The 13,706-nt window shown below is 46.3% G+C and overlaps 4 protein-coding genes across 4 annotated transcripts; 1 reads left to right on the forward strand and 3 right to left on the reverse strand.

The window, feature by feature from the left end:
• Positions 1-53: 53 nt before the first annotated feature.
• SERLADRAFT_435914 (uncharacterized protein) lies at positions 54-1,425 on the forward strand (the record flags this gene model as incomplete). Its single annotated transcript, XM_007316178.1, has 4 exons — positions 54-168; positions 259-849; positions 904-1,361; positions 1,417-1,425. The coding sequence occupies 4 exons, from the start codon at positions 54-56 to the stop codon at positions 1,423-1,425; spliced, it is 1,173 nt and encodes a 390-aa protein (XP_007316240.1).
• Positions 1,426-1,817: 392 nt separating this feature from the next.
• On the reverse strand, positions 1,818-2,492 carry SERLADRAFT_367700 (uncharacterized protein; the record flags this gene model as incomplete). Its single annotated transcript, XM_007316179.1, has 2 exons — positions 1,818-1,894; positions 1,967-2,492. The coding sequence occupies 2 exons, from the start codon at positions 2,490-2,492 to the stop codon at positions 1,818-1,820; spliced, it is 603 nt and encodes a 200-aa protein (XP_007316241.1).
• A 512-nt stretch (positions 2,493-3,004) lies between these two features.
• Positions 3,005-8,993, reverse strand: SERLADRAFT_367701 (uncharacterized protein; the record flags this gene model as incomplete). The annotated part of the gene is made up of 11 exons (XM_007316180.1): positions 3,005-3,273; positions 3,351-3,693; positions 3,731-3,941; positions 3,996-4,386; positions 4,486-4,625; positions 4,646-4,739; positions 4,787-4,855; positions 4,915-4,956; positions 4,998-5,359; positions 8,680-8,802; positions 8,863-8,993. The coding sequence occupies 11 exons, from the start codon at positions 8,991-8,993 to the stop codon at positions 3,005-3,007; spliced, it is 2,175 nt and encodes a 724-aa protein (XP_007316242.1).
• A 664-nt stretch (positions 8,994-9,657) lies between these two features.
• SERLADRAFT_435918 (uncharacterized protein) lies at positions 9,658-10,687 on the reverse strand (the record flags this gene model as incomplete). The annotated part of the gene is made up of 2 exons (XM_007316181.1): positions 9,658-10,043; positions 10,102-10,687. 2 exons carry the CDS (start codon positions 10,685-10,687, stop codon positions 9,658-9,660), a joined length of 972 nt encoding a protein of 323 aa, XP_007316243.1.
• Between the last annotated feature and the right edge of the window lie 3,019 nt (positions 10,688-13,706).

Here is a 13,706-nt window from a genome sequence, read left to right on the forward strand (position 1 = left end):
AAGAATACGAACCAGACGACTCGAGGGAGACGAGAATCCTCGGTCGCTTCCCAATGCGCAACCGCTTCATCTCCGATTACATATATCGTACCACTGGCAAGTATCGCACTGCCAAGCAGGTCGGCAGCCGTCTCCAGCAGCTCAGAGACACATCTGAGGGCAGAGAGCGTGAGTATCTCTCATCTGCTGCCGTTTCGCCCACCGCCCCGATGACATGCCTTTTCCAACATTATTAATATGTTTTGGTTTATTTTGTAGTTATGGATTCCCTCACGTCCTGTTATCATCGCCCTCGAAACGAGGCAGGCCACTCGTCCTTTATTTTCACACCTCATCCTTGGGCCACCACCTCCAGTGTTTCTCTTCCTCGCCCACCCTCAGACCTTTGGGCCAGCGATAGCTCCTCGTCCACCTGCAGTTCTCCCATCTCTCCTTCAACTGACTATACTCCCGTCATGCCATCACAACCCGAAAAATCACACATGCCTCGGACCGTCATTCCTATCGATGTCTTGCCTGAATTTATACCATGGTCGGCGAGCTCCTTCCAGTCATCAGCCAACGATACTTATCCGTCATTCTCTATGACCGGTGGCGACGGCAATCTTCTTCTATCGGGATCCCCCCGGCCGATGCGCAATATCGATCCAACTGTAACTTTTGTATCACCATCTCCGATCACCGCCAAGTCTTCTTACATTGTGCTCTTCGATGGTGCACCTGTCCACTCTGAAGACACGCGAATGCAAGTCGTCGACCTAGCCAATACTGCTGGTAGACCTGATGGTTCGCTGTTGTACAGCACGACTCTGGTTCCTAATTATTGGGATACACTGTGTCAAGCATCTGGTAGGATTAAATATCGTACAGATGTCTTGATTATCTGTTAACATCATGTGATAGATCCTACACAATACACCATCCTTCAAGACGTCTTTCGTATCGATACGTCCTCACCAGAGTCCCTGCGACGTTCACGTCCCGTCTTGATGTTCTCTGCACTCTATAAATTCCAGTATCCTACTCCCCCAGTTTCTTCGCCTTCATCGACCATTACCCCCAAAATGGACTCACCAACGTCTGAATCCAGGGAGAACAAACCCATATCAGACTATGTTTACCCGTTCAGCCCACTTCCTTTTTCGCACTTTTCTCTGGCGCAGGGCACTGGAGATCACAAGTCCACATTACCTTACAATCATCCACAAACGCAACCGGATGCTTCTGTTATGCTCGATGTTAATTTCGACGACATCGACTTTAATGAATATACTATAAATATTCAAGATTCCCCTGACAGTATATCTGCTGACGTATTAGAGCAGCCATCCTATTGTTTTCCTACGAATCTTTCTAACTATGTGCGTAAATTTACTTATCTTGCAGAGAATGCAAGCTGACACATGGCTTCTGCAGGTCCTGTAATACCTGAATAGTAATACCTGTAATTGAATTACTCATTGAATCCGAAACTGTCGAAGCAAGCCCGTTGTATCTTTCTTCCGCTGGATTCATTATGTGGTTCTGGCGCCGATATTGACAGCAGTGGGAAATCAAGTGAGGGATAGAGAGGCCGTTGCGCAAGATGTACGGCGATCAATAAAATTCTTCGGTACAAAGCAGTGTCAAAGTTTGCAAACGTGGTCAAGCATAAGGCTGCGGTGCTTTGACGCTCAGGCACTTTAAAAACCTTTGCCATTCATCGATCGACTGATCATTCCTTTTTTGGAATCAATAAATTGTTATACAGGAGTGTCTACTACAGATACGGACTCAAGCGCTACACTGATACGCCATTCTCACATCGCGAATTGCGATCAAATAAACTTTGAGCTCCAGAGCGCCTCACCCTGTCTGGCCTGGTCGCTTCCAGTCCCGTGTATTTTAGTGTTTACTGAGTGGTTCGAAGGACAGCCATGGGTAAGTGTTCATGTGCGAGGTACGGGAAGGCGAGATGAGTGCTTACCACTCTTTAAGAGGGATATGATCTGTATTCTGGCGGCAAACTCTCTTGTCATGAGCGTTACATCGGTCAACTGATTGACTCCACGGGTAATGCCCCGACCGACGAGCTCCTTTCTGGATATCTTAACCCCGCCGCGGTCGGCGCTAATCCTCCCGTGGGCGTCGCTGAGGGTGTCGACCCACGTGCGCATGGCCATGCCCCCGGCCATCCCGTCCCACTTGCTCATCTCCAGTATCATATTCGTAACGCCCCCGACCACGATCGCCACCTCCCCCTCTGCTTGCCCCACAGAGTCGAGTCCCACTGTGATATCTGGGAAGTGTTTCTGGATAGTCGACACAATCGACCCGTACGACACCCCATCCCCTGCTTGACCCCCTCCTCCCTCTCCACCCAGCCACGCTTTCGTCTGGTCCATCGCGCTGTATATATCTGTACGCAAGGTGGGCGATATACTCTTCTTTGCATCGTCCTTCTTCCCGCCCGCATTCACCGCCGCAAGTGTGCTAGTAAAGTTTCGGAACATATTTGATGCTAACCGCTGGTATCGAGCTTCAGGCTAGTCACCTGCGTCTTTCTCTCTGGCGCCGAGACGTGGGTGTACTGGTGAGATAAGCTAAATGGGCCTTTGGTTCACTGTCAAGCTCTTGTTTTATGTAAACGCGGACCTCCCTTCTGCCTCATTCTCTGTGGTGCATGGGAAAGGCGAGGAAACGGACTTATGCATTCAGACGCCGACAGTAGACGTTCACATTTCTAAACCTAGTATGCTTCCACACAGCTTAACGCCCAGCGCTCATCCGTTTCGTTTCTTGCAGCTCTAGCGGATCTTTCCATCATGATTAGTGGACCTGCTGTTATGCTAACAGCACTTTTAACCTTCTTTTGGCTCGGGGGATTTGTTTAGGTTTCGGACTATTTCCCCGACCCCCCGACAATGTTTAAATGCCTCAAAATATTTGACCTCGTATAATAGCGCGTTCGCGGAGTTCAACGTTCAACGACTTGAACTATGTTGCCTTGCTTAATCATTCGTCTCTAAGGGTAAGTACCCCCTTGACCATACGTGTGTAGTTGTCGTAGCTCATCCTTCGCGGTATTCAGCCTCTTTCGCTTCTTCTGCAGTTCTTCACGACGAATCCTGGTGCTATGTTGTTCCTCTAGCAGTAGCTGACAACGCTCGTAGCCACCTGTTCCAGTCGCCTCCAGATTTTTTATCAGGATTCTCTCTGGTCCTGTTTCTAAACCCCTGACGAGGTCGTGGTCAATGGCCATGGGTATCATGTCCGCAAATCGTTTATAGGCGACTGGTAAGAAAGTTAATAGACTGAGCAGCAAACTTGTACCCCAATCTTCGACGCACCTTAAAAGTATGCCCGAACACCAGCCATGATAACTAGTGCAGGCTCCATTGGGTCCATGGGACATAACTTCATGAAATCTGCGGCCTTGACACCATCCAATCCCGCTTTGGTCAATTCGGATAAAGCAATGTTTATACTGGAGCGCGCTGCTTCGCTCGATTCCTTTTCAAGAGATTGAGGTGAAATTAAGCTCTTCAAAATTTGAGTTCCTCTTCCTCGACGACCTTTATAGTAAGACAAAAATTTGTCTTTGTAGTCGCTGTAATAATGGACGTTTAGAGTAAGCGGAGGTTTCTCAACCTCTAGAAGCCATTCAATGTGCTTTTGGGATTTACTGGCGCATTTATCAAGATGTTCTATGACCTAAGTTGGGTGAAATTCACACAAATATTGCGCAAACAGAAAGAGCTGACATGACACGCTTTTTTAAGTGCCCTTTGCCGGTCTTCGCGAAGTGTTCGGTGACCAATTTTTCAAGGTCATCCTTCAAAATGTTGCGAACGGAATCAAAGAATGACATCGAGGGGCCATGCCATTGCTCTATGAACCGTTGGATATATGCCTTCTGAACTACGAAGGGATAGTTATCTGGTAGCTCGCGGGTGAGAGCACTGAGAACCGATGCATCAGAATAATAATAAACTGCAGAATCGTCTAAACTATACTTGTGAGCAAACTTGAGGACTTCGTCGTTGTATATCTTCTTCGATGAGTCCTCCACCTTCGGCTCTTCGTTCGTATCTTTGTCCTCTTCAATGAAGAGGAAGTCCGGTGGGAGTAGTGTGTTCTTATTTTTCGACTGGTCTCTTTCGCTCCATAGTTGAAAATTGGGTGCTGTGGCTTGGAGAGCCTTCTTGGATTGTTCTTGCTTTGGTCTTATGGCCTGTAAAAGGCCGTTTGCATCAGGAGTACCTTCAAGTCGCCGTGTCAGCGCTCGTAAAAATTGATTCACGAGGCGTATCACCTCTCCCACACTATCCGTTGATGGTGCTTCAGGAAGTTCGCGTATTTCCGCGTCTGTGGTCTTCAAAAGATTGTAAACATCATCTTGTATCCCTGGGAGCCTGCATATGTCGTATATGATTACGCATTTCAACGCATACAGTCCTATCAGGCTTCACCCACCTTGATTCAATCAAGTCGGAAAAAGGGAACTCAAGCAGCGAGTGAGATTGCCGGTCCTTAGACGCCCTTGATATGTTGAGTCAAGCGAACTCCAGGGTTGCTTCATGAAAAATTCGCTCTCTTGCTTTCTCGCATCGGCCCAAGTCAAACCATGGTTCAGTTCTTGTGCGCTAAGCTGCTTAACACATACCAGCCATTGGCAAGCGTCTCTCTTTTGTTCTCGATAAACTTTAGCCAACCACTTTCTTCTCCAGAAGGCATACGATCAGGTTTGGTAAGGACACCTGAGAACTTTTAATCGTAGTAAGCTTCGAGTCTTCGTGGTACTTACCAACAGTACGAGCCCCTTCACGGTCAAATGCTTGAGCCAGCTGATGTGCACCTTGGTTCTCGAAATCGGCTGAAGCATAGCTGAATGAACATGGAAGTTTAAATGCATGTAAGTGGAAGCTTACGAACTTTCGCAGGCAACAGTTGAAAGAATCAAACAACTAGGCTTTTCTATGTAAGCGAGATCAAGCTCTTGACCAGCTCTATATCACCGGCATTACCGCCCTGACTGACGGATGCTATCAGTCCAGGCAGATCGCAAAATGATAAGTCAGGAACATCAGGACCACTAATGGCCAAAGACACGCAGTTTTTCGAAAAAGAAAGTTCTGTCCGTTCTGTCGCCCGTAACCCGCCTTGGAGATAATCCAAAAAGGGTTTACCAGGATTGAGAATTGCGCGCTGAGCCCTGCGGATTCTGTCCTCGACTTCAGCTTTATCCGTGATGGGAGGCCCAAACTTCTTGTTGCGAACTTGATCAAGTGGCTGACCATTTGAGCCAGTGATGAACCGGAGAGAAACTAGACATTTCCATGGTTCATCAGAATGAGAGAGTCTGCACTCAGTCGGACACCTGAACAAGAGAAGTCTTACTGGAGGTAATAATCTAACATATATGTGCACACCTTCTACAAGTTCCAGAAGCACGAGGCAAAGTGATACCGGAAATAGACTCTATGAGTGACGATTTACCAGCGCTTTGCTAGCCAATGACCGCTATCATGGGCAAGTCCATGTCAATTTGAACGCTTCATATCATTCACTGTTAGCCTTCTCTTTTATATTCAAAATAAGTATCGTCGTACCCTGTACTGTGCAGGCGATTTACCAAGTCGAGTAACTTGCGCCGTTTTTCCGACAAACGGGAATCAGAGAGTCCCACACCACTTGAGGAGGTAGCTCCGATATCAGAAAGGCTCGATGAGTCCATTTTAATGTCTGAATCAACGTCGCCGGGCATCTTTGGAAGCAGGACAGGGAGAGTGCTGGGGAAGTTGATAGCCAGTTGAGTGTGTATTCCCCTTCTTTCTGGGTTTTTATCGAAACATCGACGATCGTGCCCCATTCCACATCGTAATACCCACAAAATTTAAGGGTCGAGCCCCTCAAGCACGTTCGGGTAAGACCGGTTGGCAACGACTCAAAATCGACCAATAGATTGATGCTGAGGACACTACTAAAACTTGAAATATGTGGATTTGAAAAAAATTGATGTCTCAGGGTAATCAAAACTTACATAGAGTGAAACCGAAAGAAAGTCATTGCATATTTCTCTGGATACGGTAAGAAGTGTAGACCGTCGAGCAAGTCCGAAGTGAACGAGACAGAACGTTCTTTATCAGGTTCGGGCCAGCGGTCTGATCCAGAGGAATGTCAAAGTTGGAGCTTGAAGCTTGAAAATAACATGAATGACCTGGAGATTTGACTCTGCAAATGCATGGACAACTCCTGACAGTGCGGTTACAACTTTGAATAGCCGCATGCCGTGGTATGACGTCACAACAACTAACAATCAGTAGGGTTTATACCGGGTCAGTTCATTCACTATAGCTAGCGATATGCATGATTTGCAAGTATATGGTGGCCATATTCGAGTGTAGATAGAGATAAATCACGGGTCCATGATAGCTACTTGATTATGTTCGATGAAAGAGCAACGCATCAAGTAGATAGCTGCCGTAACTCATTCTTTGCGGTATTCAACCTCTCTCGCTTTTTCTGAAGCTCTTCACGCTGTACCCTAACACTAACATGCTCCTGCAGAAATGTATGACAACGTTCGTAGCCATCTGAACTGGTGATCCCAAGGCCATCGAGTATAACTGTCTCAAGCTCCGTTTCCAAACCCATGACTAGATCGAAGTCTATGGCCATTGTATCATGTCCGCGAAGCGTTTATAAGAAACTGATAATACGGTGAGTTAATGTTAATTAAGCAAAATATTCTAATTTCTATCTCGTACCTTGAAAGTATGCCCGCACGCCGGCCATTATGATCAGTGCTGGCTCCATTTCATCTGCAGGGAGAAGCTTCATGAGGTCAACGGCCTTGATTCCGTTGATGCCCAGTTCGCTCAACCCGGCCAATGTTGTGGCAACACTAGGATGGATAGTGGCGTGATGTGATCCCCGAGGGAAACGAGCTGATTGCAGATTCTTCCGAACTTGATTTTCATTGTCCGGAGTGCGACATGCTCTGTAGTACGACATAAATTTTTCTTTATAGTCGCTGTAATAGTGGACATTGAGAGTATTGGGAGTTTTCTCGACCTCCAGAAGCCATTCTATGTGCTTTCTGGTTTTGCTGGCACATTTGTCGAGGTGCTCTTTCACTGTTAGCCTAGATGACGGTGAGCTTCACAGATCACAAAGAAAGTGATGAGATTGACATAACGAGTCGTTGCAGATGACCCCGTCCAATCTCAGAGAAATGTTCTGTGACAATATTTTCCAGATCTCTGCTTAAGATTTGTTAGATGGAATCGAAGAGAGAGAGCGAAGGAGCTTCCCACAGATTCACGAATTGTTGGATATATGCTTTCTGGACTACGAAGGGATAATTGTCGGGCAACTCGCGCGTACGTGCCCTGAAGATAATGCGATCAAGGCGGGAACTAATCTGGCGAGGGAAAGAAGATTACCTTTGAGCACGATCAAGGACTTCATCGATGTAGATATCGTCAATCTTTATTTTCCCGTCCTTCAACTTTTGTATGGCCTGACGACCTGCACCCTCATCCTCTTCGTTCGCGAGGAAATCTGGCACAGGCAGTGTATAGTCCTCATCTTTGCAACATGGTCGAAAATTAGGGGCTGTGCGGCGGATGGCTCTTTTGAACCGTTCTTGTTGCGGTCTGATTGTCTGCAACAAGCCATCCGCATCAGGGGTGCCTTCCAGTCGCTGTGAAACCGATAGGTATACTACGTCAACCCACCTCGACGCAATCAAATCAGAAAGAATGGAACTCAGGCAACGAATGAGATTGTTCGTACGTAAACGCCCTTGAAATGTTGGATCAAGCGCGCTCCAAGGTTGCATCATGAAGAAGTCGTTTTCTTTCTTTCTTGCCTCGTCCCAAGTCAGACCTTCGCTCAAACTCCTTGAGTCAGGCTGTTTGACGCAATACCAGCCATTGGAAAGCGATTCTCTTTCATCTCTGATAAATTGCAACCAGCGGTCCTCTTCGCCAGACGGTATACGATCGGGCTTGGTGAGAACCCCTAGTGAAATATGAGTTTATTCTTTAAGATACAGCGTATTCACTATACAGACCAACAGTGCGAATGCCTTCAGGGTCAAACATCTTGGCTAAGTGATGTGCACCTTGATTCTCGAAATCGGCTAAAACACAAGTTAAGATTGTGGACACTTTGAACGCACGCTAAAACCTGACGAACTTTCACAAGCCACAGTTGAAAGGATGAGGCAACTTGGCTTCTCAATATAAGACGAGACCAAGCCCTTGACTAGATCAATATCACTGGCATTACCGCCCTGGCCCACAGAAGCGATCAAACCAGGTAGATCGCAAAACGAAAGGTCAGCAACATCTGGTCCGCTTATGGCCAGCAAAACACAATTCTTGGAAAAAGATAGCTGTGTGTGTTCTGACGGTTGTAATTTGCTTGTAAGATAATCAAGGGAGGGTATATCAGGATTAAGGATGGCGTGCTGGGCCCTACGAATTCGGTCCTCAACTTTGGCCTTGTCCGTGATCGGAGGGCCAAACCCTTCATTGCGAACCTGTCCGAGAGGCTGACCTGTCACGTCAGTTATAAACCGGAGAGAAACCAAGCATTCCCAAGGGTTATTAGAATGCGAGAGCCTACATTCTGTCGGACACCTGAAAAGGAACTTAGGACATCAATAATATTCGGCACGCTTGACCGCACCTTGTGCAAGTCCCAGCGGCGCGAGGTAAAGTAATACCAGATATTGACTCTATGAGCGAGGATTTACCCGCGCTTTGCGAGCCAATGACCGCTATCATGGGTAAGTCCATATCAATCTGAACGCTTCATATAGTGTGTTGTCAGTAACGTCTTTGTACATAGAAAGTGAAACAGGAGTCTGACCCGGTACTGTGCAAGCGATTCACGAGATCCAGCAACTTTCGCCTGTCTTCTGATAATCGGGACTCTGAAAGCCCAACGCCGTTGGAAGGAATGGTTTCTGCATCATAAGAGTTGAAAGCGTCACCCGGCATCGTTTTCGCGTTGTGTGCGTGTGAGGGGGTAGGAGAAACTACTACCTTCAAAGAAAGGGTGAGCGAGTTATTTATCCTTTCGGATTGAATGCATTATCGATCATGCAGGCACATTGAATTTTGGGCAAGCTTTAGGGGTGAAGCCCCTCATGCGAAATCGAGTGCATGTATTTAACTTGGGTGTCATCGATTTGCTGCCATATGATATAATGGTTTCGGAAGGACAAGAAGGTCCCATATACTGAGACATGCTTGTAGACAAATATCAGAACGATGTTGAAGAAAGCATAGTGCTAGGTAGAAAATAACACCATGAACTTGACAAAACGTCGACTACATTAAAACCACATCTGTAAAATGCAAAAAACTCGCTTAGGAGTAATTATAAGCGCATTTGAAAATCCAAGGCTTCTGGCGCCGACGTCTCTGATTGGTGGAAAAAGTCGGTATTACCATATATATCCAAATAGCTGAATCAGGATGATAAGATTACAAGAAGTTCGCGATATGATGTAGATATGACTTTATCAACCTGATAAGATCTTGGATGCCGGGCAGATAAAACATGTACACAGATATCATATTTCTGCTACTAGAAATACAGCAACACTGTAGTACGAAACAGTTGTGAGCCCATCTACTCGCCTCAATGGCGGCAAGAATTCTAAAACATATTGTACATTTCTTTATCTGCAAAGTTATTGACATAAAACTTGGTGGGAAGTTTGAGAGAGTTGCTGGCATTGATATGGCGATCCATGACTGCGCCAAAAACCGGTATGAGATCCACAAGTATATGTATCGAATGTAAAGGGTAAACACCGCCCATGCGAAGCCTTTCTCCATCGGCCGTCAATGTGTTGCGAAACAGCCATTCAACAATGTACATATCAACATTTTCTTTGGCAAAAATACTACGGGAATCTCTCCACTGTCCTGAAAACCCAAAGTTTTGCACGTACACAAGGGCGGGCGCAAGGTGTTGATTGAGGATAGTATTTTTTGGCACTATTACTTGGAATATAATGCAGACTTGAACAATTGGAAAAGCTGAAACAAAAGAAGAATGTATTAATGAATGGGTACACACAAACTTGTATACACTTACGTGTGAAGTCCTGCCTGTTGGGGCAACTCAATTTCACTGTATCGCAGTTTCCGTACAGCGTTTTAGGTAAAGACAGATATGCTTGGATTGTTTGTGCGGGCATGATGAGATGTGGGCGGAAAGTCGAGTGGAGCTGTATTTTACATTTATACCACATGTGGATGTGTGTGAACGCTAAATTCATACAGTTGTTTGATCCGGAAAAGCTCTGCCCACCGACTTGCTGCAGGCCTAGAGCGTAGTCGGATATAGCCCTTGGTAGATCCTTCAAAGCAAAGTGCTCAGCAGCATCTTGGATGGAAACAGATCCCATGTTAGGTTGCTTTGTGAGGTGAAACACAGCCTTTGCGTCAAGAGACCTGATCCCTTTCAAGAAATGGTTACGAATAGACCAGATGCTAAATATGTGCTTTTTGTTGGGTAAAGCACGAGACAGCCAGCTTGATTTGGGGTTGACTTCAGCTAAGAGAGAGTCTTCCTCAGCAACAAGTTGATTTATCAGACATATTTTTTGGTCTCGCAAGGTTGCATACAAATGAAACATCCTGGCCTTTTCTAGGCGGTCGAGGATACGAACGCACTGCATTTCAAAAAATAGCCGATTGTTAGTACCGCTGAAAGGATGCTTGCAATGTGTGATCAAGAGCCGCTCGGTCACATCGGCTGGGAATTGCATAATAGCCCCCATATTCCGAATAGCTCGAGCAAAATGTTGTAGCAGCTCGAGCTTTGGAATGTTGAAGTGGTCGATGGTCGACAAAGTGCCTCAATGAGCCTCTGCAACCAGTATCACTTGCTTGTGATCATGGAATTCAGATAGAGATGCATGTAAGGACCGTTTTATTATTTTCTTATCTTTGTTATGTCTTGGTTCTCGAACGCCTTTCCCGTTACACCTCTGGCTCTAGGACTAGAGGTATCCTTTGCCATCTTACTTCTCATAGCCCTCACAGGCTTTCTTAACCATCGCTATCACTTTATATCACAGATCAGAGACTGGGCATCGCTCCCAGCTAGCCAGCACACTGGGTAGGGACTGGTAGTAGGCATCTCGCCAACCAGCTCCAAGCCCCAGTAAAGCTTGGTAATACTAATAACGCCTTATCTAGAATCGTACCTCATCATGAGGATACGGTTCCTGACCACGCGTGACAATCTTCTATTATTAGTACAAGTCTCTCACCTGCTGATTAATCAAGTCAGAAGTCGTACGATAGTTGCTTCCCCTTTTTCTTATTGGTTGATTAATTCCTCAGACCACTTTTCGTATATTCTCTTTTCGGTCTGAGGAACGGACAGTTCCCTATATAAAGCCGTACCTATTCATGTATAGCTCCTTAGCTTTCTATTACTGAATTTACCCGCTTTACTCCTCAACAAGAACCTTTGAAGCTTACCTCTCAAAGTCCTCTACTCGCTATATTAGCGTCTGTCGACCTCAAGAGCTCATTGGACCCTTACTCCCTGCAAGTGCAGAAGGAGATAGGTTTAGTTTTTGTTATAGTTTATCGTTGCCTCACAAAATAGAAAGCTCACTCTACAATCCGTTCACAGCGTACCATCTCGCTTGAACCCATTATAGCCCTAACCTACCTTTTCCTTCATCCCTCGGACGTGTTGTCATTCACCGTCCTCCTACCCATCCAAAACAACCACTTGCCTTCTAGCTAAGCTAGCTAGTTGTCTTCTCCAACATTCCTACCCACCTCGAAGTAATACTCTTACTTGTTCTAGCTCAAGTCCTCACCCTAGCTGTCGTCTTTGATCACTTCTACAATCGTCAAACTGTCGAGCATCAGAGAGAGCCTAGTAACGGACGAAGAACGACGTTCCCTCGAGGAATTCCACCGCGCCCTCAACAACCAAGACCTCCACGTTGCAGTACCTGTCAACGCTGCCACGCACCCCCAGCCTGCCCACAGCGACACAGAAACTGAGTACTACGAAGACTCATCAGCCGCCTCTTCCCCCATCTCTGAACTAGAAGGACTAGTTCTAGCCGTCGACGATTTAGCATTCGAAATCTCCCAACTCCGTCAATACGTCGCGCTTACTCGAGTACGCATCAGCAGCTGCTCAAACCTGCTTTTGGGAATCCGATCAAGCGTCCAGAGAATTGTTCAGGTTCAATTCGATACACCTAGAGCACCTATCGATCGAAGTCTACGAACAGAGAATTCTAGAACCCCCTCGTCGGAACGACAGTGAAGAAAGACGAGCCCTCAGACGACGAGCGGCAGAACATAAAACAGCTCTTCTCATACTATCCGACGGAATCTCCCCACGCATCTATCACCTCCCGAACTACGTCGAAACTCCCCAACTTGCATTCTCACCAGAACAGGACGGGAGAGAAATCCACTACCTACTTCCCTGCGGAATCATCGTCCACCGACGACCCTACTCCGCACCCTACCTAGAATTCCTTACGCCCTATCTTGAACCATCCAAAATTGACGTATACGTTACAGCGTCATTCAATCCTACCCCTCTTGAACTTCTTTTCACAAGAATTGGAATTTACGAAACCGATCTCATCAAGTTCTATCGGGAAATACCATTCTTCTTCGACGTCCCTCTCACTCCCGAACAGAACGACGCCTTCAACCCACGAGATTATCTTAAGACAGGAGTCCACGTATTAGTTGTCACCCCTTTCTGCCGCGACGCAATACGAAGGATAGTAGCCTGTATATCGCAATTTCGCAGACTAGTGTTTAAAATTGGACATGAAATCCTCGAAGGAAGGAATTGGGAAAGGGAACAAAGACAGATCAGGAACGTCTGTCGATTGTTCAGAGAATACCAAAACTACGGGAAAGAAGTTTTTGATTTAGTCATCCGCCACCCCACAGATCGTTTCATCGTTACTGAAATCAACACCGAGTTCTGGGGAGTACTTATTCGAGAAAACAACAGAGTCTACTCGCAGTACAAACCAGGGTACCATCTGACCCACGGAAATTTCTCTTATATTCCTCCCGTCTCCTCGTTGATCCAAGGAAACGTTCTTATAGAAAGAACCCCCTCACCAGACGAAGCAACCTCGAACTTGGACAGTAATTCTACCACTAGCTCACAGGTAGAAAGAGATTTGGAAGAAGAAGAGAATATTTTTGGATTTACTTCTAACGATTGGAGTGACGAATTTGATTACGATTCAAACTAAATAAACCTCGTTTCAATCCTTCAAAGTGTTTTCTGAATATCGAAACCCAAGACCGTCCATAGAACCAGAGACTCCACCCAGACAAACCCTACCGCTACCGCCTACACGCCCACCTCCACCTCCAATTCCTCCAAAACCCTCATCCATGTCTAACCCCACGCAGTTACACGGCAAAGTAACACTCGCAGCAGAACCCTTCGAATTCAAAGGAGAGAAGGAACGATTCATAGCATGGCGCCAAGCACTACAGTTGTACTTAACCGCCTACGCATCCTACTTTCCAGACGAGAAGACGAAGCTCATCTACCTCCTGTCCAAAATCAGCGACCAAGGAACGTCGACAGTAAAAGCTTGGAAAGAGAATGTGCTTACCAAAGCTCTCGACGCAACTACCCCCGTATGGCCGACTCTCTCGACCGTCCTAACCGATCTAGCC

Source organism: Serpula lacrymans, assembly GCF_000218685.1.
Source record: "Serpula lacrymans var. lacrymans S7.9 unplaced genomic scaffold SERLAscaffold_5, whole genome shotgun sequence".
Taxonomy (NCBI): Eukaryota; Fungi; Basidiomycota; class Agaricomycetes; order Boletales; family Serpulaceae; genus Serpula; species Serpula lacrymans.